Source organism: Capra hircus, chromosome 4 (genome assembly GCF_001704415.2).
Source record: "Capra hircus breed San Clemente chromosome 4, ASM170441v1, whole genome shotgun sequence".
NCBI lineage: Eukaryota > Metazoa > Chordata > Mammalia > Artiodactyla > Bovidae > Capra > Capra hircus.
In genome coordinates this window covers 761,988-789,514 of record NC_030811.1, presented here as the reverse complement: position 1 = coordinate 789,514, position 27,527 = coordinate 761,988, and the positions used below count along the sequence as shown (strand labels likewise).

General features: G+C 56.4%; 1 protein-coding gene across 1 annotated transcript in view; it reads right to left on the bottom strand.

Moving 5' to 3' along the window:
- The window catches only part of PTPRN2 (protein tyrosine phosphatase, receptor type N2), a 546,252-nt gene that overhangs the window by 378,143 nt on the left and 140,582 nt on the right, over positions 1–27,527 (bottom strand). Inside the window, exons 10-11 of the mRNA XM_018047462.1 lie at positions 15,963–16,323; positions 416–631 (exon numbers count right to left, since the gene is read on the bottom strand). Coding sequence (XP_017902951.1) covers positions 416–631; positions 15,963–16,323 — 577 coding nt within the window. The remainder of the gene's footprint in view (positions 1–415; positions 632–15,962; positions 16,324–27,527) is intronic.

The window sequence follows — 27,527 nt, the reverse complement described above, 5'->3', positions numbered from 1 at the left end:
TGTGTGGGTTTGTGTGTGTGATGTGGATTGTGTGAGTGTGTGAGAAGGATGTGTGTGTGCTGTGGTATGAAGGTCTCTGTGTTCTCGCTGGAGCCCCTCGGAGGCGGGTGTGAGCCTCGTACAGACCCTCTCACTAGACCATTGGAGTCTCTGACCCTAACTCTCACTCACGAACCCCACACAAAGCACTTCCATCAGCCCTGCCCCTGCATGGAGGCGCCTCCCCTCCGTCGCCAGAGCGCAGCCCACCCTCCAACATGCCTGCCCTGCAAGCTCAGCCCGTTAGGAGAGTGTCCAGAGGCAGGGTCACGCAGAGCAAAGTCATCACTGCAGACCCATCTCCCAGCAGCAAGCAGGCAGCAACATGCGGCGAGCCTGTGGCCACGTGCCTGGGTGCACACACATGTGAGCTCACCTGGCACGCGGTCTCTGTGCAGGGCGGCCCCCACACCGTTCACCTCCGCTCCTCGTCCACTGCTCCTCCCGGCTGCGCCCGGCACCCCGGCCACGCCCCCACTCGGCATCGCGCTCGCAAGGGCGCGGGCCACCTCGTCCATGTCCAGGGCACTCAGACCCTCCACGCTGGCCGGGCGCTTCCGCAGGTCCTTCAGCAGCGTCTGAACACGAGCTTCTAGACAGACACGCAAAAGGGAGACACACGGAAGCAAGGGCATCATTAGGAGGAGGAGGCGAAGCCGGCCGAGGAGGGAGCAGGCAGGTGGACGGCGCACACAGCCATAAAGTGGGAGCAGGAACCCCCGAGCGGAAGTTCTGCGGGGGCAGAGCAGGGCGTCTGAAGCCTAGAGCTCCCTGGACAGGGCGCCCGCAGACTGATGGGGAACAAGGGCCAGTGAGTCTGTGGGCAGACCTCGGGAAGGACTGGGATCGGCAGGACAGAGAGAACCCTGGCACACAGGCATGGCATCGGGTAGCAGAGGTGAGACAGGACCTGAGAGAGAGGGGCAGAGGAAGGGAAACCCCACAGAGCCCCAGGACCAGCGACCAGCGCCAACCCCACACACCCAGGACAGCACCAACCCCACACCCCCCCAGGACAGCACCAACCCCACACCCCCCCAGGACAGCACCAACCCCACACACCCCCAGGACCAGCATCAACCCCACACACCCCCAGGACCAGCACCAACCCCACACCCCCGAGGACAGCACCAACCCCACACACCCCCAGGACCAGCACCAACCCCACACACCCCCAGGGCCAGCATCAACCCCACACACCCCCAGGACCAGCACCAACCCCACAAAACCCCAGGGCCAGCACCAACCGCACACACCCCCAGGATCAGCACCAATCCCACAGACCCCCAGGGCCAGCGACCAGCATCAAGTCCAAGGCTCGAGGCCCTCAGTCAGCTCCAGGAAGAGGAGCAAAGAGCAGCACACGGCCAGGCTCCCCTGAGAAAACCAGGGGGACAGGACATTACACCGCCCCGGGCCAGGACACGCCCCTGCCCTGGAAGCAGGACACACGTGACGGGATGCACACGCACCCATGCGTAACTGACACACGTGATGGGATGCACACGCACACACACGTAACTGACACACGTGATGGAACGCACACGCACACATGTGTAACTGCGACACACGTGATGGGATGCACACACGTGTAACTGAGACACGTGATGGCACACACGTGTAACTGTGACACACGTGACGGTATGCACACGCACACACGCGTAACTGTGACATGTGATGGGATGCACACGCACAGATGCGTAACTGACACACGTGACATGATGCACAGTTACACACTGGGCCATTCATACATGAGGGACGCATTTGAACCACTGAAAGGGAAGGTGTCTAAATTCAGAAGTCTAGTTACCCAGTGAAAATATTCTTCAAACGCCAGAGTGGAAGAAAGACATTCATTTTAGCATTATTGAAAAAGAGACAGGTCCCAGCCCCCTGGGCTGCCGGCCCTTCTGATCTCCACAGCCCAGCAGCCAGGGCCACCCTCTGCCCCAGAGCCCTGGCCTCACTCTCACCTGCCAGACCTGCACCCTGAACCCTGCCTGCCTCACCCACCTTCTGCAAAACCACCGCAAGGCCCCGCCGCGGCTCCCTGCCTCCACCCCACCGGCACCTGCCTCTAGGGAAGCCATCTTTCCATCAGAACCCTCTCCCGCCCTGCTGGTCTCACCAGGCCGGGACAGTAATAAAACCTGCGCTTTGAGACAGCTCCCCCTGGAGGGAAGTGAGCTGGAAGCCTTCCCGGTGCTGCTGCCCCAGAAGCCACGCCCCAGAGCCTGGGGAGGCCCTGCGCCCGCACCCCTCCCCAACAGCCCTACCTGCAGCCCCACAGACGCCCCCCAAACGTTCAGGGACCTAACACTTGCTCAGAAATAACTTCCAGTGGTGAACTCGGGAAAACACTTCCCATTTCCTCACAAACACAAACACTGTAAAATACAGAAAAGCGTGCCCGACACAGCGGCGCGGGGGCTCCAGGCGTGCACTACCCCTGCCAGCGCGCACAGCACGGCCAGGGTTCCCGCTCTCCTGGACTGACGAAGGGCCCGTGCTGTTTACAGACGAGAGAAACTAAGGCCCAGTGAAAAGCGAGAACAACGCTCAGCGGTTTCTTAAGCCTCCTACCTCACAAACATGCCACCCTTCACTGTCCGGTCACAGCCAGGGTGAAGAGGGGAGGAGACACACGGCCTGGGGTCAGAGGACAGGACAGGCCCGTCAGGCGCCATGCCCCCAGGGGCCAGAGCACGCCGGACCCACCACGGCATCCTGGACACTGACCCTGGCAGGAAATGGATCAGTGCACGAACGAGAGGTCTTGACAAGTATTGGATCCAACGTGTGTTTATGCTGGACGCAAACTTAGGCAGGAAGGGCGGCCCAGGATGACGCTCTATTGCTGAGCCCCGGGGCTCACCCGGGATCTGCTCCGGGTCTCCACTGCGCCACCCGAGCCACAGGGTGGCATCCATGCTAGTGAGAGTACAAAAGGCGGACCCCCGCCCCAACTGCATCCTGCGAGGACGTCTCATGACCCAGGTAAGCCCCCGAGCCGTGCTGATGGCCGGCCTCAAGGCCAACCCAGGTCTCCCGCACTGCAGGTGGATTTCTTTACCATCTGAGCCACCAGGGAAGGTCCTGGTGCTGATGAGGCTGTGGAAATGATAACCCAGAGTTGGAGGCCGGGGCAGTGGGAAGGGCAGATGCTCTGAGAGTACTGTCAGAGAAAAGCTCACAGAGACCCGGGGAGGGGGTCCTGAGCCCAGGGACCACCCGGAGGACATGCTCTGTGGGCAGAGGAGACGAGCGCAAAGCCCTGAGCTGGGCTGGAAGGACAGAGGATGGCCAGAGGGTGACCGGAGCAGCGAAGCGGCGGCACAGGGTGGGGGCCTCACAGGCTCGCAGACTGCAACAAGCCCCCAGGATTCTGCTGAGTGGGACGAGAACCCCCTGCTGGGTTTGAGTAGTGAGCCGTCAACTGATTCACAACGTCATGAGGCCTGCAGGCTTGAGATAGGGCAGAGCAGGGCGGCCACACGGGGCTCCCGCAGGAACCCGGCAGGATGGTGTGGGGCAGGCGGAGCCACTGGATGTCCACACGGGCTTCTACGGCAGGGCTGGGCGCGATGGAAGTGGGCGCAGGGGTCGGTGCTGAGCCCAGCAGACAGTGACCAATGGCGAGGCTGGAGCTTATGAGGTCAGCTCCCAAAGTCCGGGAACCTGGGGCCCTCAACAGCCCCTCAAAGCATCCCACTGAGTGGTGGTATGTTTTATGCAATCCACACAGGGCAAGTGAGACCACAAATCCTAGAAGACCCACCACAGACGAGGGCCACGATCATGTGAGGCTACAGAGTGCTCTGCAGAGACCCTTCCGGTCTCGGGCCCTGCCTGTGTAGACGAGGCAGGGATTCCCATTGGAAAGGGGTTACAGAGAAAACGAACTCAAACTGCAGACTGTCGACCATATCCAACAAGCAGAGCGAAGGGGAAGCTGCGCCCTCCTCCAGCGACCTGCCCTGACGTCTGACAGCTCGGGAAACCCTCCTGAGGCCACCACGCGTCTTCCCTTCGATGTCCCTCCGCTCTCGTCTCCTTATCTGAGGGGAGCGCAGCACGAGAAAGCTCGTGCTCACTGAGTCCAAGACGAGTGAACAGGACGGGCCTCCCACGGCCTCTGTGACACAGTGAGAAGCACCCGCCTTCAAAGCGGAATGATCACAGGCCGCTAACACTGTCTCTTCCCACACAAAAGGGAGACTTTTCAGATCATGAGTGGAAGACAACCAGGACGCCTTAGGGGCGCAGTGCGAGATGCTGAGCGGCTGGCCATTTCGGAGGAGGGTGGGCAACGCGAGTTAGGGATCACCCACCACAGGAGCGCTGCCACCCACGCTGAGTCAGCACAGAGGTGTCCGCTGTCAGCCTCTGAAGATGAGCGGGGCGAGGAGGCCCTCTTTAAAGAGTGCAGCTGGCCCCGCGGCCCGAGGAGGAACTGCAGCGCAGTCAAACGCCACCCGCGTCAAAGCGGAGCTCTGTTCTGTCAGCTGCTCCGTGTAATTCCGAGCTCCGGCCGGCTTTTAATGACATTTTAAGTAGCTTTCAGGGTGCCAAGTGGGCTCTAGCGGAGCAATTACATGAAATGTCATGACATAAGATATGGGGGCCTGGAGCAGGAGGCCGGCTCCCTGCACAGCTGCCACGGGCCCAACCCCCGGGAAGCAACGTCTGAACAGGGCCCCCGACACACGCTGCAGCTCCAGAGAAGACACAGCGGTGAGCAGCCAGCCTCACCCAGAAAGCCACTGCCACAGATGGTTGCGACTTGGGCAGACAGATCCTACTCCCAAGTGCCTCTGTCAGCAAGTGTTCATGAGAGTACACCATTCAGGCAGGTCCACACACACACGGCATCACCACCACCATCACCATGACCATCACCATCAGCTTCATCACCACTACCACCACCACCAATCACCACCACCACCACCACCACCACCACCATCACCATGACCACCATCACCACCACCACCACCACCAATCACCAATCACCATCACCATGACCACCATCACCACCATCATCACCACCACCATCGCCACTACCATCACCACCAGCTTCATCACCAATCACCACCACCATCACCACCACCATCAATCACCACCATCAATCACCACCACCACCACCATCACCACCATGACCTTCATCACCATCAGCTTCATCACCACCACCACCACCACCATCACCATTACCACCATCACCATCACCACCATGACCATCACCACCACCACCAGTCACCAATCACCATCATCATCATCACCACCATCACCACGACCTTCATCACCATCATCACCACCATCATCACTAGACCATCAGCTTCATCACCATCACCACCACCACTACCACCACCACCATCACCACCACCAATCACCAATCACCATCACCACCACCACCATCACCATGACCACCACCACCAGCTTCATCACCATCACCACCACCACCAATCACCATCACCATCATTACCATCACCACCACCAGGATAACCATGACCATCACCACCACCATCACCTTCATCACCACCATCCACATCACCACCACCGTTATCACCATAAAGACTATCGCCCTCACAATCACCATCACTACCACCACCATCATCAGGAGGAATTTCCTGGGTTCCTTTTGTTTAGAAAGTATACAATTCATATAATTGCTAGAGTCCATCTCCGGTATTTTGCAAAGGGTTTAGACAAATTCCGCGAGAGATTATTACTTTCTCCTGACCTCGCCTGGGCCTCCACCCAGGAGATTCGGGCATAATTGTCACACGGTGGCTTCCTGTCTGTTTCCACTGAAAGCAGCACAAGCTGTGTTTTCCTCCCGACCTGGGGCCTGTGGCGTCCCAGCCAGGCGGCATGCATCACTCAGGCAGCATGGAAAGCCCGCAGCCGGGACAGAGCACCCAGGACCCACGCAGGCCACGGAGTTCATACTCACAGACTGCAGGCACCAATCTCTCTCTATCACACATAAGAGTCACAGCACAAAAAATCAAACCAGCTTCGGCCTTGCTCACGTGATTCACTTGGTAGTGAGGCTGGAAGTCTAAGTGTTGCTAAGGGATGGTTGGTTTAGATTCACGTGAGGCTGAACCCTCAGGGGAGCATCCTAGACACGTGCTGGGGGACAAATGCAGCCTGGAGCAGGAAACGCCTCGGGAAGGGTTGCCCGGGACCAGCCCTGGAAACCTGTCTGTCAGCTCAGTGGGCTGAGCCCACAAGGCGCCTGGATCCCACTCACAGGATCCACTCTGGGTGTGAGAGCTGTGAACCCTCTCCCAGCGAAGGCTGGATGGCAGGCGGCCAGGCGTGCAGCTCCACTCTGCCGTTCCGAAGCTGAGAGCCACATCTGGACCAGAGCTGGCATGCATACACCTCAGCTTTTACAGACAAAAAGTGGACAGGGCAGTTTTCATCACCTAAGGTTGCCCGGGGTTCATGAGCCTCACCTGAATTTTCACCTAGAGCTGGAGGAAGAGCAAGCCCCAGCAGATGAGCCGGAGGGACCGGGGGTGGGGGGGTGGTGGGGTGGGGAGCAGTGGGCTGCGCCCTGGCTGGGCTGGGCCTGGGGAGCAGCGGGCCGTGCCCCGGGGGGCTGGGCCTGGCCGCGCCCCGGATGGGCTGGAGGTGGGGGGTGAGGCCTCGCAAACATGCCCAGGCGCCAGAGGGCACAGCAGCGCGAACGGCGCTGACCCAGGGCGGCGCGCTCAGAGGCGACCTGCTCTCTGCACATGGAGAACTCAGGGTCCCCGGTAACCATTCACCACTTTCACAACTGGTTACAAGCACAGCAAACAGTCTTCACAGGCTCTGGTTCCCGTGGAGAGCCGAGGACAGAACCCGAGAGCAGCGCTCGGTGAGCCGCGCTCCTGGCTGCCGACCGGGGCTCCGTCCTGAGCAGACGCGGGGCCAGCGGCTGCACCTCACCCCGAGCCCCGGCACGCGCCCTTCCCGGGCTCCTACTGCACGCGGGGCTTTTATTGTTATGTGAATTCAAGCTTTTTCACAGCAACAAGGTGTAAATACTGAATAAACAAAGGAAAAGGGTCTCGTGTCTGTTTTTACCAAACGCACATTCCCCACACACGTGAAGTCTGCGGTCAGACTGACGTCCTTGGGAGCAGGGATGGGTTCTCCTGAACCATGCCGCCACGAATTGGACTCGACCGTCCTGCAGGAGGGGACCCGCCCTGAGTCACCCACACCTCTCATCTGCGCTTCAGCCCTCTGGGTGCCCAGCACAGCCGCAGAGAAAGGGCACCCACTCGCTGACCTTGAAGCACCTGCTGGAGGGACTGAGACACTGCGGGCGCCAGCGTGGGAGTCTGCCACCCAAGCCTTAGCGCCGTGCCGAGGGTAGGGCCACCCTAGCACCTCCGGGGTCTCAGCCAGTCGGGCGGTGACGCTGCCTACCAGTGTCCCGTCATAACCCTGGCCCCAACGCAACACCCCCTGAGCCCTGGCTCTGGCGGCCAGTAGGGCTGCACCTCTGAGCCCCCAAGACACCTCTGACAAACAGCCGCTCCCTCAAGACTGGGGAGGCAGTTGGCACATCTAATAACACGGAGAAACAGGCACAGAGAAATTAGGCGAAAAAAATGAAGAGACAGAGGAATATGTTCCAATGAAAAGAACAAGACAAAACCTCTGAAAAAGAACTCCATGAAACAGATAAGCAACTCACCTGGAAGGGTGTGAAATGATAAAGACGCTCACTGAACCCATGAGAAGAATGGATGAACACAACCAGAGATTGACGAAGGGATAGGAATTGTAAGAAAGTTCCAAATAGAAGCTATAACTGAACATAAAAATGTGCTGGAAGGGTTCAGCCCCAGACTAGATGAGGCAGAAACGTAATCAGCAGCTGGAAGACAAGCGGTGGAGCTCACCCAGACCGAGCCGCAAAATGAAAGAGAACGTGAAGACACCCTAAAGGGCCTTGGGACACGAGCCAGTGAAACAATGTCTGCTTTGTGGGGACTCCAGAAGGGTACGAGACAAAGGGCCAGAAAACTAGTGGGAGAAACAGAGATAAAAACTCCCCAAATCGGGGGAGGGAGACAGACATCCAGGCTGCCCGCCAGTGCACGAGGCCCAGGAGACAGCAGTTCAGCCCCTTGACGGGGAACATGCCCTGGAGAAGGAGGCGGCAACCCACTCCAGGATTCGTGCCTGGAGAGTGCCATGGACGGAGGGGCCTGGAGGGGCCCGGGCCACAGGATCACAAAGAACCGGACATGATATGCAGGCCCTGATAGCGCACAGAATGCTGGAGAAGATGAACCCAAAGAGACACAACAAAACGTCAGTTCAGTTGCTCAGTGGTGTCTGACTCTTTGAGACCCCATGGACTACAGCACACCAGGCTTCCCTGTCCATCACCAACTCCCAGAGCTTACTCAGACTCATGTCCATTGAGTCGTGATGCCATCTCATCCTCTGTTCTCCCCTTCTCTTCCCGCCTTCAATCTCTTCCAGCGTCAGAGTCTTTTCCAAGAAGTCAGTTCTTTGCATCAGGTGGCCGAAGTATTGGAGCTTCAGCTTCAGCATCAGTCCTTCCAACAAATATTCAGGACTGATTTCCTTTAGATTGGACTGGTTGGATCTCCTTGGAGTCCAAGGGACTCTCAAGAGTCTTCTCCAACACCACAGTTCAAAAGCATCCATTCTTCTGTGCTCAGCTTTCTTTATAGTCCAACTCTCACATCCATACATGACCACTGGAAAAACCATAGCCTTGACTAGATGGATCTTTGTTGGCAAAACAATGTCGCTGCTTTTTAATATGCTGTCTAGGTTGGTCATAGCTTTTCTTCCAAGGAGCAACTGTCTTTTTAATTTGATGGCTGCAGTCACCATCTGCAGTGATTTTGGAGCCCAAGAAAATAAAGTCTCTCACTGTTTCCATTGTTTCCCCATCTATTTGCCATGAAGTGATGAGACCAGATGCCACGATATTAGTTTTTTGAATGTTGAGCTTTAAGCCAGCTTTTTCACTCTCCTCTTTCACTTTCATCAAAAGGCTCTTTAGTTCTTCCTCACTTTCTGACATAAGGGTGGTGTCATCTGCATATCTGAAGTTACTGAAATTTCTCCCAGCAGTCTTGATTCCATCTTGTGCTTCATCCAGCCGGGCATTTCTCATGATGTACTCTGTGTATAAGTTAAATAAGCAGGGTGACAATATACAGCCTTGACGTACTCCTTTCCCAATTTGGAACCAGTCCATTGTTCCATCGTCTCCACTCACACCAACACGTATTATAACTAAAACAGTAAAAGTTAAGGATAATGAGAGAATCTTAAAAGCAGCAAGAGAAAAACAACTTGTTGTATGTAAGGGAACCCCCATGAGGCTGTCAGCAGGTTTTTTAGCAGAAACTTTGCAGGCCAGAACAGAGAGGCATGGCATGTTCAAAGTGCTGAAAGGAAACCACTTTCAACCAAGAATTCTCTAGCAGGCAAGGTTATCATTCCTTGCTCATGGATCAGAAGAATTAATATTGCTAAACTGTTCATACTACCCCAAGGGTTTTCCAAGGTGGCTTAGTGGTTAAAGAAACTTCCTGCCAACGCAGGAGGCTCAGGAGATGTCAATTCAATCCCGGGGACAGGAAGATCCCCTGGAGGAGGAAATGGCAACCCACTCCAGGATTCGTGCCTAGGGAATTCCATGGACAGAGGAGCCTTGGGCCCCAGTCCACAGGGTGGCAAAGAATCAGACATGACTGACCACACATGGAGGCACAGTTACAAAACAGCAAGGTATTGGCACAAGAACAGACACATAGATCAACGGAGCAAAACTGAGAGCTTGTATGGTCAGTTAGTCTACAATAAAAGAGCTAAAAATATATAAGGGAGAAAAGACAGTCTCTTCAGTAAATGGTGTCAGGAAAACTGAACAGCCACATGTAAAAGAATGAAACTATACTGCAACCTTACACCACACACAAACATTAACTTCAAATGCATTAAAGGCTTGAATCTAAGACCCGAAATCCTGAAAGTCCTAGACGAAAACACACACAGCGACTTCATGGCATCCTGGAGATACTTCCGTGGATCTGACACCAAAGGCAAGGGAAACGCATGCAGGAAACACACGAACGGAACAACGTCAGACTGAAAAGCTTCTACACAGCGAAGAACCAGTCAGTTCAGTCGCTCAGTCGTGTCCGACTCTTTGCGACCCCATGAATCGCAGCACGCCGGGCCTCCCTGTCCATCACCAACTCCTGGACTTCATTCAGACTCGCATCCATCGAGTCAGTGATGCCATCCAGCCATCTCATCCTCTGTCGTCCCCTTCTCCTCCTGCCCCCAATCCCTCCCAGCATCAGAGTCTTTTCCAATGAGTCAACTCTTCGCATGAGGTGGAGCTTCAGCTTCAGCGTCATTCCTTCCAAAGAAATCCCAGGACTGATCTCCTTTAGGATGGACTGGTTGGATCTCCTGGCAGTCCAAGGTACTCTAAGAGTCTTCTCCAACACCACAGCTCAAATGCATCAATCTCCGGCGCTCAGCTTTCTTCACAATCCAACTCTCGCATCCAAACATGACCACTGGGAAAACCATAGCCTTGACTAGATGGACCTTAGTCTGCAAAGTAATGTCTCTGCTTTTTAATGTGCTATCTAGGTGGGTCATAACTTTTCTTCCATGGAGTAAGCGTCTTTTAATTTCATGGCCACAGTCACCATCTGCAGTGATTTTGGAGCCCCCCAAAATAAAGTCTGACACCATTTCCACTGTTTCCCCATCTATGTCCCATGAAGTGATGGGACCAGATGCCATGATCTTAGTTTTCTGAATGTTGAGCTTTAAGCCAACTTTTTCACTCTCCTCTTTCACTTTCATCAAGAGGCTTTTTAGCTCCTCTTCACTTTCTGCCATAAGGGTGGTGTCATCTGCATATCTGAGGTGATTGATATGTCTCCTGGCAATCTTGATTCCAGCTTGTGTTTCTTCCAGTCCAGTGTTTCTCATGATGTACTCTGCATATAAGTTAAATAAGCAGGGTGACAATATATAGCCTTGATGTACTCCTTTTCCTATTTGGACCAGTCTGTTGTTCCATGTCCAGTTATAACTGTTGCTTCCTGACCTGCATACAGATTTCTCAAGAGGCAGGTCAGGTGGCCTGGTATTCCCATCTCTTTCAGAATTTTCCACAGTTTATTGTGATCCACACAGTCAATGGCTTTGGCATAGTCAATAAAGCAGAAATATATGTTTATTTTTGGAACTCTCTTGCTTTTTCCATGATCCAGCGGATGTTGGCAATTTGATCTCTGGTTCCTCTGCCTTTTCTAAAACCAGCTTGAACATTAGAAGGTTCATGGTTCACGTATTGCTGAAGCCCGGCTTGGAGAAATTTGAGCATGACTTTACTAGCATGTGAGATGAGTGCAATTGTGCGGTAGTTTGAGCATTCTTTGGCATTGCCTTTCTTTGGGATTGGGATGAAAACTGACCTTTTCCAGTCTTGTGGCCACTGCTGAGTTTTCCAAATTTGCTGGCATATTGAGTGCAGCACTTTCACAGCATCATCTTTCAGGATTTGAAATAGCTCAACTGGGATTCCATCACCTCCACTAGCTTTGTTTGTAGTGATGCTTTCTAAGGCCCACTTGACTTCACATTCCAGGATGTCTGGTTCTAGGTGAGTGATCACATCATCGTGAGTATCCGGGTCGTTAAGATCTTTTTTGTACAGTTCTTCTGTGTATTCTTGCCACCTCTTCTTAATATCTTCTGCTTCTGTTAGGTCCATACCATTTCTGTCCTTGATCGAGGCCATCTTTGCATGAAATGTTCCCTTGGTATCTCTAATTTTCTTGAAGAGATCTCTAGTCTTTCCCTTTCTGTTGTTTTCCTCTATTTCTTTGCATAGATCGCTGAAGAAGGCTTTCTTATCTCTCCTTGCTATTCTTTGGAACTCTGCATTCAGGCGCTTATATCTTTCCTTTTCTCCTTTGCTTTTCGCCTCTCTTCTTTTCACAGCTATTTGTAAGGCCTCCCCAGACAGCCATTTTGCTTTTTTGCATTTCTTTTCCATGGGGATGGTCTTGATCCTTGTCTCCTGTACAACCTCAATCCATAGTTCATCAGGCACTCTATCTGTCAGATCTAGGCCCTTAAATCTATTTCTCACTTCCACTGTATAATCATAAGGGATTTGATTTAGGTCATACCTGAATGGTCTAGTGGTTTTCCCTACTTTCTTCAATTTAAGTCTGAATTTGGCAATAAGGAGTTCATGATCTGAGCCACAGTCAGCTCCCGGTCTTGTTTTTGTTGACTGTATAGAGCTTCTCCATCTTTGGTTGCAAAGAATATAATCAATCTGATTTCGGTATTGACCATCTGGTGATGTCCATGTGTAGAGTCCTCTCTTGTGTTGTTGGAAGAGGGTGTTTGCTATGACCAGTGTGTTCTCTTGGCAAAACTCTATTAGCCTTTGCCCTGCTTCATTCCGCATTCCAAGGCCAAATTTACCTGTTACTGCAGGTGTTTCTTAACTTCCGACTTTTGCATTCCAGTCCCCTATAATGAAAAGGACATCTTTTTTGGGTGTTAGTTCTAAAAGGTCTTATAGGTCTTCATAGCACTGTTTAACTTCAGCTTCTTCAGCATTACTCGTTGGGGTATAGACTTGGATAACTGTGATATTCAATGGTTTGCCTTGGAAACAAACAGAGATCATTCTGTTGTTTTCGAGATTGCATCCAAGTACTGCATTTTGGACTCTTTTGTTGACCATGATGGCTACTCCATTTCTTCTAAGGGATTCCTGCCCACAGTGTAGATATAATGGTCATCTGAGTTAAAATCACCCATTCCAGTCCATTTTAGTTCGCTGATTGCTAGAAAAGAAAAGCTTCTACAGAACAAAGAATGTCATTATGAAAATGCGAATGCACCCTCCTGAAAGTGAAAAGACGTCTTAAAAGCATATAACAATAAGGGGTTAATACCCCAAATATAAAGAGAACTAATACAACTCAACAATGACAACAAGAAACGTCAAACAACCTGAATTTTTAAAATGGGTTGAGGATCTGAAGAGTCATTTTTCCAAGGAAGATGTACAGAGAAGCTCGGCATCACTAATCATCAGAGGAAGGAAAATCAAAGCCGCACTGAGCTATCACCTCACGCCTGTTAGAACAGCTGTTATTGAAAAGAAAGGAAACGTAAGCGTTGGACAGAATGTGGAGAACAGGAAACGCTCGTGGCTACTGGCAGAAACACAGTCAGTGCCGTGACTTTAGCAAAGAGCATGGCGGCTCCTCAAGAAACAAACAAAAAAGACTACCATATAATCCAGCAATTCCACGCTTGGGTACTCATCCCAAAGCAAGCAAAAACACGAATTCAAAACACATATATAACATGCAGCCCATGTTCAGCATTGCTTACAACAGCTGAGATACGGAGGCAACTGACGTGTCTATTAGCAGACGCATGGATAAAGATAAGGCGGGGTGTGTGCCACACCACGTCTTTACCCCTTCTCTATATAATGGAATATTACGCAGTCACGAAAAGAGTGGAACTCTGCCATTTGCCGCAACATGGATGGACTGAGAGGGAATTAAGTAGTAAAATAAGTCGGGTGGAAAGAGACAAAGACCATAGGATTTCACTCACATGCGGAATCCAAACCAAACGAAATTAAACAGAAACTCATAGATACATGGAACAGATCAGTGGCTACCAGAGGAGAAGGGGTGAGGGGCACGAGCTGAGTGCCGAGGAGAGCTGCATGGGGAAGGGAGGCAACTGGGCCTCTGGTGGTGATCACTCTGCAGTGCACACAGGTTCCAAACTAAAATGTCGTGCACCTGAAACTTTCAGATATTAAAAAAACAATGATGGAAGGGGAGAAAGGAGGGAGGAGGAAGCTTCTGTAGTTTAAAAGGGGCTTAACAGGTACATCCCCCTATTCAATGAGCCTTCTTCAGATCTGACTTCAAAGAACCAACTGTAAAGAAAATTTTCAACTGAAAAATTTAAGCATGGATTAGCTGTTTGGTGATATGAAGACATCAGCATCAACTTTAGCACGTGATAAAGCTACTTGCGAGGTCTATTCGAGGGCCGTGTCTTTGGGCAATGCAGTGCCGTGCGTGACAGATGAAATCTGACGGGGTTGTGCAGGGGAGGGGGGCGGGTCACAGAAGCAGCGAGAGGAGCTCGGAGCTGCTTGTCGGAGCCCGGCGAGGCGTGCGCGGGCGTCCGTCCTACAAGGCTCTCTGCTTGTTCCACGACTGACATCTTACGTGACTCCGTTTAAAGCGCATGGTGCAGCCGGGAAGACGACGTATATAAAAAGGCAGCCGCCACTGCAGCCTAGCGCAGGGAAGACCACAGCCCAGAGACGCCGTTAGTAAGGGCCACGGGGAGAGGAGAAGCATCTTCGGCGGGTGTTCCGGAAGCCGCGCACCTCGGAGTGTGCGGAGCGACGAGGGGCCAGTGATGCGGGGGGGGGGGGGGGGGGGAGCTGAACCCGGGGCGGGGGCCCTACAGACACAGGGGCCGGCCACCTGCCGCCTGAGATGGTATTTCTCTCTTCCCGGTTCCAACATCCGGGGCAGAGGCAGTCGACAAACGGGGCTTGTGTTAAGCTGGGGGCGATGAGGAAGGAGCCAGAGAAGGGGCGCTCAGACGTTATATGGGTCCGCGGGGTGGGCACACGCGGCAGGGGCGGTGGCGTCAGCACCATGGATAGGGGCAGGGATCCACACACAGGCCTCTGCCTGCCCATCGCGGGCCAGGCTGGCCGTCGACAGCGCGCGGACAGTGTTTATGGGTTGAGCGGGGCCAGATCAGGGAGCACAGTGGCCCTGGAGACCACCGACCGCGCTGGGGAACGACGGGAAGCGGGAAGCGGCAAGGCCAGCGAGAGGGGCTCCAGGGGAGCCTGCGGTTTAGAGCGGGCGCAACCCCGGGGAGGGGAACGTGGGGCGCAAAGGAGCCGCTCCCCGCAGCCCACCCGCCAGGACCAGCTGAGCCTAGTGCGCCTTCTCCCCCGGGACGGGAGTGGCCGATGACCACCCAACCCTTGCCCGCAGTCACAGCTCTGCACCCCTCCAGCTGCAGCACCACAGCGGCCGTCTGGACAAAGGGGCTGAGGAGAGAGCCAGCAGTGGAAGGGCACAACGTGGGCAACAGGGGACTCACAGCGGCTTCAGTGGCCTCTGCTGGGGGGGCGGGGGAGCGCTAACCGGACAGGCTCGCAGTGTTTTCTGTTAATCCGCTACCTGCCTGATGATATGATTTGCATATCTTCAGAGGGGAAGTCAGACTTGATCCCAGTCTCACTTCACATTTTACGGTCTCAGGGAAAGGCTGCTAGAAAAGATGAGGGCCCCGGGCGTCACAGAGACCAGGCCGGGCCAGCGGTCATCGGTCCCCCAGTGATGATCGCTGTGGGGCTGACTCACACCAGGGTGCTTGGGTGTGGCTTGGGGGTCGGTCACTTCACAGGCCCAAGTTCCCTGCAGCAACTGGGACGGCACTCACTTTAGGCTGGGGTCTCCTGGGGACCCGAGATACCCACAGACCAAGCAGCTGAGCATGAGCTTGCCCAGGAGAGGCGTGGAAACAGTGACGCCCTTCATGGTCAACCCTGCAGACACCATGTGGGCCTGATGGGCCTGTGCCCCTCCCCCCAGCATCCTTATCAACAAGGCCAGGGAACAGCGAGGCTGCCGGGGCAGAAGACCTACACACTGAGCCCCGAGTCTGACACTCCTCCCCACAGGACCAGCCTGGCCACCTCCCCACACCCCACCCCTCTCTAAGGGGGAGCCCCGGGAAGGGCAAGAGACCCTCGAAGGTCCAGCCTAGGCAGGTGCCAGAGAAAGACTGGAGCCTCCGAAAAGGCGCAGGGTGCTTACCATCGTCTGTGACCGGGGCGTCTCTGGGGTCCGCAGGAGAAGGCCATCTCTGGGGGGCCGCCGGCGCCGCCGACAGGACCCGGGGCGCTCTCCAAGGCGCGCGCACAAGGCCGCGGGGCGCGGGGTCGCCGTCCCTGGAGGGCGCAGGGGCCTTCTGGGCCGCGTAGGCGCCCAGTGCAGCCACCAGACGCTGCCTGTCCACCCCGCCGGCCACTTTGGGGCTGAGCTCGTCTGGCTGGAGCCGGCGGAGCGTGCGCAGGGGGCGGCCCCCTGCGAGGTCGGCGCGCGCCGCGGGAGCGTAGGTCAGAGCGGACGTCTGGGCCACGAAGGTTAGCATGCTGTCGGCCAGGGGGTCCTCACCCTGCAGGGGCGGGGGACAAACAGGGAGTGAGCGCCCATCGCCAGCCACGCCCCGGAGTGGCCCCGGAGCGCGCCCAGGTTCGCCTCCACCGATGGGCGGGCGCGTCCGCGGTCCTCCCGCAGTCTTAACACAGCAGCTTTACCAAAGCGCAGCCCGGGCGCCGGGAGCCTCGGCCCATACGTGCGCTCAGTGCCGCCGCCACGGAGCGGCGCGGACACCACCTGTCTGCCGCCCGCACACCTGCACCCCTTCCCGGCTCCCTTCCCGCAGGCAGCGGCTCATCCCCGTCCTTCTCCCGCGTGTTCAGACGCTTCCTGTAGGGCAGCCCCGCGCAGCCTTTGGCGTCTGCTTCTTGCAAGCAGTGGGCTTCGCCGGTGGCTCAGCTAGTGAAGAGTCTGCCTGCAATGTGGGAGACCTGGGTTCCAGGAAGATCCCCTGGAGAAGGCAAAGGCTACCCACTCCAGTATTCTGGCCTGGAGAATTTCATGGGCTGTGTAGTCCGCGAGGTCGCAGAGTCCCACACGACTGAGCGAGTGTCGCTTCCCCTCACTTCTCGCCCGACCATGCCCACCCAAGCTGCGCCAGCAGGCAGCGGTAGGTGCCGCGCTCCCTTGTACCCCTGAAGTCTGCTCTAAGGACAGAGGACGCGCTTGTGTTTTCATTCATCAGTTGGGGAACCTTTGGGTCCCTTTCCGCCTTGGGGCTGATGTGCGGAACGCTGCTGTGAACCGCCCTGTACAAGCCTCTGTGTGGACGTGGGTTCCTCCTCCTGGCTGACGGCTGGGCGGCCCTGCGCTGACTATGCAGGAGCCGCGGACCGCGTTCCCGCCGGCAGGCTTGCTATCCGCGGTCGCCGTCTTCTACCGCAGTGACCCCTGTCTGCCTTCGGCCGCCTGCGTGGTGAGGAGGCCACGGAGCGATGCCAACCCCTTCTCTCCTGCTGTGTGTCGGCGGGAAGGTCTGCCTAGGCCTCTACCTGCCCCGGGGTTTGCTCTGGCTCCGCAGAGGGTCTCCTCAGGGCTGCACCCTGTGTCTGACGTCTCTGTTTCCCTGCAGCTCCCTTCTTCCCTGGTCACTGAAACGCGCTTTGGATCTGATCCATTCGGCAGTGCTGCCCAGCTGGCGACACTGCCGGGGCCCCTGGTTTCACACACACAGTGCGGATCCAGGCCTTTCCCTGGCCTCCCCTGCCTTCCCTCCTCACTCAGGACACTCTCCCAGGAGGATGTGGTCTCATCACATTCTGATTTGCCCACAGAACAAGGCCCAGTTTCCTCACCTTGACGGCGGCTGTAAAAACTTTAGAAGTCTCACTGTCCTGCCTCTGACACGGCGCCATCAAAAGTTCATGGACAAACAGTAATTTCCCACTAGGGTCTGACTTGGCGCGGCCTTCACCGTGCACTCCGGGTTGGGTGCGGGGTCCGCAAGCTCTCAGAATCTCGGGCTTCCTGTTCTCCACGTGCCCCTCCGACGGGGCACAGTATTGGGCCAGGGGTGCGTGCCTGGGGACCTAGCTAAGACGTTTAGCCACCACTGAACCTACGACGGTGGTTCAGACTCCCAAGGCTACTGTCTGTTTCTATCAGTGACCCTGGGGCTTAGCCCACAGCACGGATCTGGGGGCAGCGAGCCTGGATCCAGAACCCCAGGCTCTGCACGCTGCTCCCCTTTCTCACGTAGGAACCTGGGCCAATCGCTTGGCGTTTTGACGCTTGGTCTTCCTCTGTTACAGGAGATTGACCATCACCTGTCACACTGCGTTTATTTCTAAAACGATGCAACTGTGCTGTGCTTAGTCACTCAGTCGTGTCCGACTCTGCGAGTCCATGGACGGCAGCCCCCCAGGCTCCTCTGTCCGTGGGGATTCACCAGGCAAGAATGCTGGAGTGGGTTGCCCTCCTCCAGGGGCTCTTCCTGACTCAGGGATCGAGCCCAGGTCTCCCGCATTGCAGGCAGATTCTTTACCAGCTGAGCCAAAACGTAGTTGTAACGTAGTTGTCATAAAAACGTTTAATTCCATCCAAGTGCTGGCTGAAATCAACTGCTTTTCCTTTAGAGGGAGAAAAGATCCACAAGGGAAAGACGGATGGGAGGAGACAAGACGTCTCCACAGCAAACAGCCCTCGCACTTCTGCACAAACTGGGCACAAGGCTCAATCTCAAGTTCAGCTGAACTCCCGCTGAGCAAGGCTGCCTAGGAACACCTGGGGTCCCAGCGCGGGGCTGGACGGCCTCTGAGAGGCTCATCAACCTGCCAGAAGCACCGGCTCTCTATGTGAGAAGGCAGCTTCTGCTCGAAGGGCCTTCCGTTACGGTCAGTGGAGAGGGGGGTGGAGGCCCCGCGGGCCCTCCAGGTGAGTGACCGTCAGGCCAGTGAGCTCTGGGACCGACCATGATGAACAGCCTGTGGGGTCCTGTGTGCTCTGAGCCAGGTTAAGGTGAAGAGGGAGAGAGGGTTTTAGCAGGCAGACTGAAATAATAGAAACGCCAGCTCTCCCAAGTCACGCCGGGTCCTGTGGGGGCCCTAGTGTTGGGGACTGTGCACCCCGCCGCCAGGTGCCCAGGCCAGCATGGGTCGGGGCAGGGAGAGTCCTCACGGTAACCCCCTGTCTGTGGCTTCATGTCCTGACTGAGCGAGCGAGCAGAGGGCGCTGGCCTCTGGCTCGGACCCTACTTCTGCTCTCAGTGACCTTTGCCCTAATGGGTCATCTAACTCCAAGTCCAGTGGGGGTGGCCGTGGCACCCAGCACAGACGTGGAGGGGCTCCCGCTTCCCCGCGGCTCGCCTCCAGCCCGCTCACACCAGTGATGTTGCTCTCTTTACCATCTCACACCTGCGCCTCCTATAAGACTCAGGGACCCAGGCACAAGCCCTGGGGCAGCAATCTGGTGGACTCTGTCCACTCGCACCTCTGAGTCAGTAAGATTCTGGGACAGTTCTCAAAGCCCTGTTTTGAAGGTGTTTTAAACTTCAATTCAACAGACCTATGACCTCAGGTTTCCTAAGATAACACTGAGTAATCGTTAAGACAACAGTTGCTCAAATCAGGAGATTAGCAACTGAAAAGCATGAGAACTGGCTAGGCTCCAGCCAGCAGCAGCAGCAGCAGCAGCAGCAGCATCACAGCCATCATCAGCAGCATCAGCAGCATCAGCAGCATCACCAGCATCACCAGCATCACAGCGATCAGCAGCATCACAGCCATCAGCAGCATCACAGCCATCAGCAGCATCAGCAGCATCAGCAGCATCAGCAGCATCACCAGCAGCAGCAGCATCACAGCCACCAACGCTGCTCTGTGCTGAGCTCTGGACCACGGTCTACATTTTGGGGAGGGGGGCGGGGGGAGAAGGATGCCTCAAACATGGGCCTGTCTTCAAACAGCTTGCCGACTGAAATGGAATCAAGTCACAGACTTGGTAGTGGAAAGAGTATCAAAGAGGTTTGGTGACAGGCAGTTTGGAAGGCAGTAGTCATCCTGAGCTGGGGAAACCATGGCTGCTTCCTGGAGCCACAGTGCGCGTCACTTCCTTGCCTGGACATCTCCCCTTGCCCCGAGCCGTGCCAGGGCTGGGGTCCTGGAGCCAAAAGTCGGGCTCCTTCCTCCCATGGAAGTCCGCCGGCCCCAGTCCCAGATCACTCAATTACGAGTTCAGCCTGCCAGAGCCTGCAGGCTCTCAGGTGCCACAAGCCAGCAGACGCTGAGTGAAGGAGATTTCTGCGTATACACTGGTCACTCACGCTCGTCAGATATTCTTTTGTGCCAAGCATCCAAAACAAATTAGGAAGCCCAAATTGGGCCATCTTTTGACCACATAACAAACATTGCCTCCAGTTTGCCTCACAGCCTGAAGGCAGCATTGACAAGCACGCTGATCAAGACACACTTGCTGCGGGCGTGACAAAGCATGAAGCGGTGGGGCTGTCCACAGGCTGCCCAGCGAGGCGGCCCCACAGTGCATGGGGGCGGCAAGGTCTGGGGGCTGGAGGGAGCCTCAAAGCCCCCGCTTCCAGAGCATTAATGGGGTGCTCGCCCTGCCTTCTTGCGCTCAGGCCATAGAGGGCGAAGCTAGCCAGCTGCTCCTGGTCTCTCTCAGCACAGTGGACGGGCTGTCAGTGCGGCGCCCTTCAGGCTCTACATGCCCGGCCCGCTTCCCGCGCTGGTAGCTGGCAGGGGTCGTTCCTGCTGACAGCGCTGTCCCCAGGGCAGCGTTCCTCCGTCCGGGGGAGCCCCACGCTGGCCCCTCTCTGACCATGGTGGCGCTGTGTCCAGGGCAGCGTTCCTCCGTCTGGGGGAGCCTCACACTGGCCCCTCTCTGACCACGGTGCCTGTGCTGTCTCTGCTGTGCGTGCTATCAGCTTCTAGAGCTCACAAAATCTGAGGTTGAAGAGGTGTTTAATTCCAAACCATAGGGGCAATGATTTCCGCAGGAGGCTTACAGCAATGCGAACCCTGGGTGTTCAGTTCCGAACGTCTGCCTGTGATGTCACATTAAGTGGCTTGGAACTGGTCTCAAAGACCACGGACGACAGGAAGCGTGTGTGGTGTCCCCCCCCCCCCCGCCGCCCTCCCTCACCTCTGCTCCAGCACACCCTCCTCCCGCTCTGTCCTCCTCAGCTGCACCCACAGCCTCACGCCTGGGGTCAGAAGGCCCAGGGGATGCTCCGAGGCAGGCAGCCGCTGCCTCCTGTGCGCCCAGGTCAGCGCGAGGTGGGCGCAGGCGTGCCGCCTGCAGAGTCCGCCCGGAGGACTCAGGATGACGGTCGCAGCGTGGGTGGCATTTTCCGAGCGCCAGGGCCAGGCCAGGCTTTGACTTGACCCTCTCATCCACCCTCGCGTAGAGACATGACTACCCTCGTTTCCTGGATTAGGAGACAAGCTCTCTGGGAAGGGGGTCCCAGCTGGGATGCGGCCCCAGGCCTGGCTTCGGGCAGAGCCCCAGGGAAGCAGGCCCAACCGGCAGGCTGCCTGCTGGAAAATGCAGAACTGCGCTCAGCGGGACTGAAGGAGGCAACTCGGGGCCCTTGTTTCGGCTTAAAAGGAATAAACATGTGGACGCTGAACAACTCCAGGCCCGAGCTCTGTGCTTCCACCCGACTGCAGCTTTCCTCCGAGGCTTTGTGCCCTTGCCGTCATGCACTTTTCTTCCACATAAGCTAGAAACCTCACGGCGCGTGTTAATTATTTTGCCTTAAACACCCAATTGGTTTTGTCCAGAAATTTACATGCATTATGTGGGTTTCTCATTCCTGGTTGCTCGCCAGCTTACTATTTCTGGTTGTTCTCTCCCCCTTAGCAGATACTGGTGTCTCTGCGTCAATCTTCTTTGAGCTGAAGAATGTCTGTCAGCACGTCTGAGGCATGAGGCTTCCAGATACAGGCTCTCCCCGCTCCCCCTACGGCTGTGAATGGCGCAGGATTCAAGTCGACAGGGTTTTGTCCCCTTTCTGTTGGTTCCACTGTTTTCTGGTCTGCTAACGAGACGCGAGACATCGTCCTTATAAACAGCCCCCGGATGTAAGGCATCTGTTTACCTGAAGACACCGCTAAGATTTCCTCTTTATCTGCGGCTTTCCCCCGGTTGCTTCTGACATGCTTGGATTTTGTTTTCTCTGTATTTATCCCGCTTGAGGCTCAGTGCGTTTCCTGCATTTATGTTTTGATCAGCTTTATCAGTCTTGGGAAAAACACCAGCCGCTACCTCTTAGACCATTTCTTCTGCTTCCTCCTCTCCCTCTTTCCCATGTAGGATCCCAAACACACAGGCTAGCCCGCTTGACACGGCACCCCGTGGCTCGGGGGCTTTGTCCCACCTCGCACGCTTCCTCTGTACCATTTCTTTTACTTCTGACCGTGTCTACTGACCCGACTTGAAATTCACTGATGCTTCTCTCTGCTGTGGCCAGTCTATCGTTAAGCTCCTCGGACGAGCTCTTCACCTCGGATCTTCCTTTAATTTCTAGCATTTCCATTTGCTTCTTTTCACTGTTTCCATCTCCTGCTGTGATTTTCCATTTGTTCATTTATGGTTTTCCACCTTTCCCACTCAATCCTTTAACATATTTACCTTACTTATTAAGATGGCCTTTTCTAGTGATCCCAACACCTGAGTCATACCTGGCTCTCCTCCTGCCAACTCTTTACTCTCGACCAGAGTGATCTTTTGTTGTTCCTTCACGCATCTCCCGACTTCTGACTGTATGTTGGATCAGTCATACATAACTGGGATTGTATGTTTGACTGTTGCATGAATAAGCAATGGAGACCAAAGCAAATCATATTTAACCCTTCTTCTCTCCATCCGAGTCCACGGAATCTGTCACTGAAATGGGTGAGGACTTTGTTGCCGAGTCGGTCAGATTCGGTCACTTCTCCCCACAGTAATGCTGAGGGCAGGCTCAGGGCTCAAGTCCAAGCTGGAGTCAGCCTTGAGCGCTGCCTCATGCTTTGCAGACAGCCGCCAGCTTTCTGAACCTGGAGCTCTCTCTGAGTCACAGCCCCACACGACATGTGCAAGAAACTTCTTTCCCTGGCTTTCTGCACCCTACACATCAATCTTTCTCCACCATGCTGCCTCATCCAAAGCTTTCAAGGGGGGAGGTGTGCTCAGCAGGGCTTGGCGCCCCTTGGAAGGACATCTCTCAGCGCCTGTCCCTTCTCCCAGCTCCTGTCTTGGGCACTCGGTGCTCTCTGCAGCCTGACTCTGGGCTCTACCCTCACGCTAGTCTCCACTGAAAACAGCTCCTTAAAAACCTCAGCACATTCTCCCTGCGTGCCCCCATGGTCCCTGCCTCCAGGGAAGTCTCTGGGTCTCTTCTTCCCTAGAAGGAGCTCCTCCCTTTCTGAATTTAGTTCATTCAGGGCTCTTTATATTCTCAGCTCCCTGGGCTTTTTCCCTTAAGGCTATGGTTTAGCAGCTCACCTGGCTTGTTCCTATTGTCAGAGTGGACTAGGGTGGCCTCTTGACATTCTGCCCTTTGATATAATCCAAACATCTTCAACTGCTGACTTCTGGTTGTTCGTCCAACGCCCATCCCCTGGGAAGCCCCTGACCCCACGTGCTCATCGGGCTCGAGTTCAGCCAGTCATTAGTACTAAACAACACAGTTCAGCACAATAAATTCACGGCTCTTCTCTGACGATCATGACAGCTGCATGTCTGATGACAATCGTGGCAGCTGCATGTTTGCTGACGATCATGACAGTTACACGTCTGATGACGATCGTGACAGCTACATGTCTGATGATGATCATGACAGCTACATGTTTGATGATGGTCATGACAGTTACATGTTTGCAGACAATCATGACAGCTGCATGTCTGATGATCATGACAGTTACATGTCTGATGATGATCATGACAGTTACATGTTTGCTGACAATCATGACAGCTGCATGTCTGATGACGATCATGGCAGCTGCATGTCTGATGATGATCATGGCAGCTGCATGTCTGATGACGATCATGACAGTTACATGTCTGATGACGATCATGACAGTTACATGTCTGATGACGATCATGGCAGCTGCATGTCTGATGACGATCATGGCAGCTGCATGTCTGATGACGATCATGACAGTTACATGTCTGATGACGATCATGACAGTTACATGTCTGATGACGATCATGGCAGCTGCATGTCTGATGACGATCATGGCAGCTGCATGTCTGATGACGATCATGACAGTTACATGTCTGATGACGATCATGACAGTTACACGTCTGATGACGGTCGTGACAGCTGCATGTCTGATGACGATCGTGACAGCTGCATGTTTGCTGACGATCATGACAGTTACATGTCTGATGACGGTCGTGACAGCTGCATGTCTGATGACGGTCGTGACAGCTGCATGTTTGCTGACGATCATGACAGTTACATGTCTGATGACGGTCGTGACAGCTGCATGTCTGATGACGGTCGTGACAGCTGCATGTTTGCTGACGCGTACACAGGAAAGATGATGCATAGAGCAGTCCACTGGACACTGGCTGCATCATCAGTGTAGAAAGCTTATGCTTCCAGCTGAGATATGTCATCAGCTGACGGGGCTGCGGAGATCAGCCAGATCGCCCAAAGCCCTGGCCGGGTCTGCACCAACGCTCCTCACACCAGAGTCCACGTCAGCTCATCGGAGACATGACCAGGGCTTTCTCCTCAGTTAAACTCTGGACAGAGAAGATAATTTCTAGGCTTTTGCACCTTTCTTACATATCAAGAAGCATCTATCTCACACAGACTAAAAACGCCCGAGCCAGAAGCCAGTGTGGAGAAGCCGCTGTCAACACAGCATAGCAATACCCGAGCCTAAGCCGCCGAGCGCGCCTTTTCTGAACCATGCTTGTGACCGTTGTGCTCAAACAGCCACGTGGTGAGATCAGCGCAGAGCCCGTCACTCAAACTGGGCGCTTCTGAGAGGGGAGGGCCCGCTGGACTGCAGGGGCATCAGCCCAACCCAGCACCGCCCAGGCAGGAGCCCAGGCGCCGCCATTCCTGGCTGGGCGTTCCAAAGACTGCGGAAGCCAGGCCTGCTGGCCGGTGGCGGCTGCTGAAGGCGGCTGGACAGGACCGTGGTGTGTCGGCGGCCGTGTGTCCTGAGACAGAGAGTGGCCTGGGGCACGGGCGTCCTCTCGCGGGCAGCCCAGGGCGCAGGGCGCAGCCCCCGGAGGAACGACCGGTGTCAGCAGAGAGCGGCGGCTCCCCCTTGATGGGGTGGGTGCCGGACAGCCGGCCCGGGGCTGGGCCCTCCGAGCTGGGGCCGGTGCTGAGGCTCTGCGTAAATCCCAGGGTCAGAGCCTGGGCTCCGAGAGGCGGGCAGAGCTGAGCGCGCGTTCCTGGGCTTCGCCACGGGCCCTCCCAGAGGACCGAGGCCCCACCTCCCACGCCCCGCCGGGCCGCCGTCACCCCTAACCCCGGTCTCCTGGGCGCCGACAGCCAGCCGGGGTCCAGGGGGGCAACGCTGCCCACGTGTGTTTCCAGTTCTGGTGCCAGAGCTCACGCCACAGAGGGCCCAAAACTGAATGAGAAACGGGCCGACGGGCTCGGGACTGACCTCCACGGGCCGCCGCGCCCGCCGGGACCTGGGCTCAAGGCTTCATTCGGCGCCACCAACACCTCAGCAGGAAGGCCCGTCCAGCTGCTTCGCGGGGAGACGACCGGAACGCCTTCCGCGCAGACTTCTCCCGCGCCAGTCGCTGCGCCGCGTCCCCGCCTCCCCATCGCGCGCACTCCACGCGGGTCGCTCATTACCGACGGCTCGTGCCCGCCGCCCAGGTACCCGCCCCGGGGTCCCCACGACCCAGTCGGGACGCCCACGGCCGGAGCCGAGGCCGGGCTGGTAAAGACTCGCCAGGCCCCTGGAGGGAGCCCCAGACGATTTCTGTTTTACGTTCTCAAATCCCCAGCATCAAGAGGGCGAGGAGCGAGGCTGGCTTCCTGCTGTGAGAGGAGACGGAGTCCATCCCCGCCTGCGGTGTGCCGGGCAGCGGCCTCGCCCCTGGGTGCTGGGCGGGCTGGGGCACAGATCAGATTTTCTTCGTGAGCAGGCCGCGCCCCTGTGAGTCTCTTGTGGAGCCAAGCACGCCTCTGAGCATCCAGCAGATGGCTTTCAGACTTGACCTGGTTTCCGTTTTGTCTCTAAAACAGGGATGACTATTTGTAGAAACTGCAGTGAACTGAGCCCTGGGCTGGGCTTCATCCTCCCACTGACGTCTGACCATCACTGCCCAACGTCAAGGCAGGATCAGGGAGGACAGAGAAGGGGCGTGGCCTCCCAAGGCGGCACAGCGCCAGCGGAGGAGCCGCAGCGTCGGAACCTCGGGCACCTCGCGCGCTGCCCACCGTCGGCCCCCAGGACAGGCGTCGATGCAGCCCCACAGTACCCAGCTCGGTGTCTGCTTCACAGAAAGTGCAAGGTGGAAACCCGAGATTAACACTGAGATACAGTGTGGTGCTCGCCTCAGCAGCCCTGCATGCATGCTAAGACGCTTCAGTCGTGTCCGACTCTGTGCGGCCCTATGGACAGCAGCCCTCCAGGCTCCGCTGTGCACGGGATTCTCCAGGCAAGAATGCTGGAGTGGGCTGCCGCATCCGCTGAAATACAGAGTGTCCATGCGGCCGGGCCAGTAGGGGTGCGGCTTGCGCAGAGGAGCTCGCAGGCGGGAGCTTTCAACCCGCCCCCCGCCCCTCCCCCCTCAGGCGGCTCCCCGGGGCAGGGGCCTCGCGCTGGAGTGGGGACGCAGACCCTCCCTCTTTGTGCGATTCCCCTCCCGGCCCTGCGCTCTGCCGCCCCGTGCCCCACACTGCCGCCCTGCATGGCCCCAGAGCCCGAAGCCGTGAGGGGTCTGAGAACCGGGCTGACGAGGGCCGCTCGGGCTGCGGAACCCAGGGAACCGAGTCAGCGCCCCTTCTCCGGGAGCTACGAACAGGGAAGAGCTGCCGACCGTGAGGCTGCGGAAAGGGGCGTGTTTGCCACCAACACGCAGCGCCGAGCTGGCCGGAGGGATACAGCGCTGCGGCGTGGCCCAACCTGCCTCAGGGGCCCTGGGCGCGGCCTGGGGCGGGGCTGGGCGAGTGACCGGACCAAAGCTCGAGGTGTTCATCCGCCTTCCGGGCGGCCTCTGGGTCAGACCCAAGGCCGAGTTCTGCAGGCGGCGCCGCCCTCCCGAGCACGCGGACCTGGGTGCTGCCCCCAGAGTCCCTCCTCGGGATGCGTGAGGGCCCCGGACGCCACCTCTAGGCCATGCTGCCCCAGGCAAGTCGAAAGCTGGCAGCGCCGCTGTAAGCGCTGTCATGAAAGCACGCCTTCTTTCCCATCCAGAAGGTTACAAGACTGCTCGTTGCATCTGTAAACTGTTCTTTTCCATGGGCTTCGAGTCCCGGAGGGCTCCAGAGCAGACTGGCCCCGCTGCAGAAGGAACTCCCACCCGAGGGCCTGACAGCTGGCACACAGGACGCCCCGAAGGAGGAGTGCCCACGTTCGTTGGAGTGCACTCAGCTATTGGGCACCCCCAACAGGAGGGCCCACAGCTGTTGGGGGCCGTAGGAGTACGGGGGTGCACACAGGCCCTCCAGGGGGCGGAGAGGTGCCCTGTCCTTCCACCCGGGCCCCCACTCGCCCCGGACACAGGGGGAGAGCCCAGAGGGGCTGCAGGCACGGGAAACGTCCCCTGTGTGCGCCTGGACAATGAAACACCCCG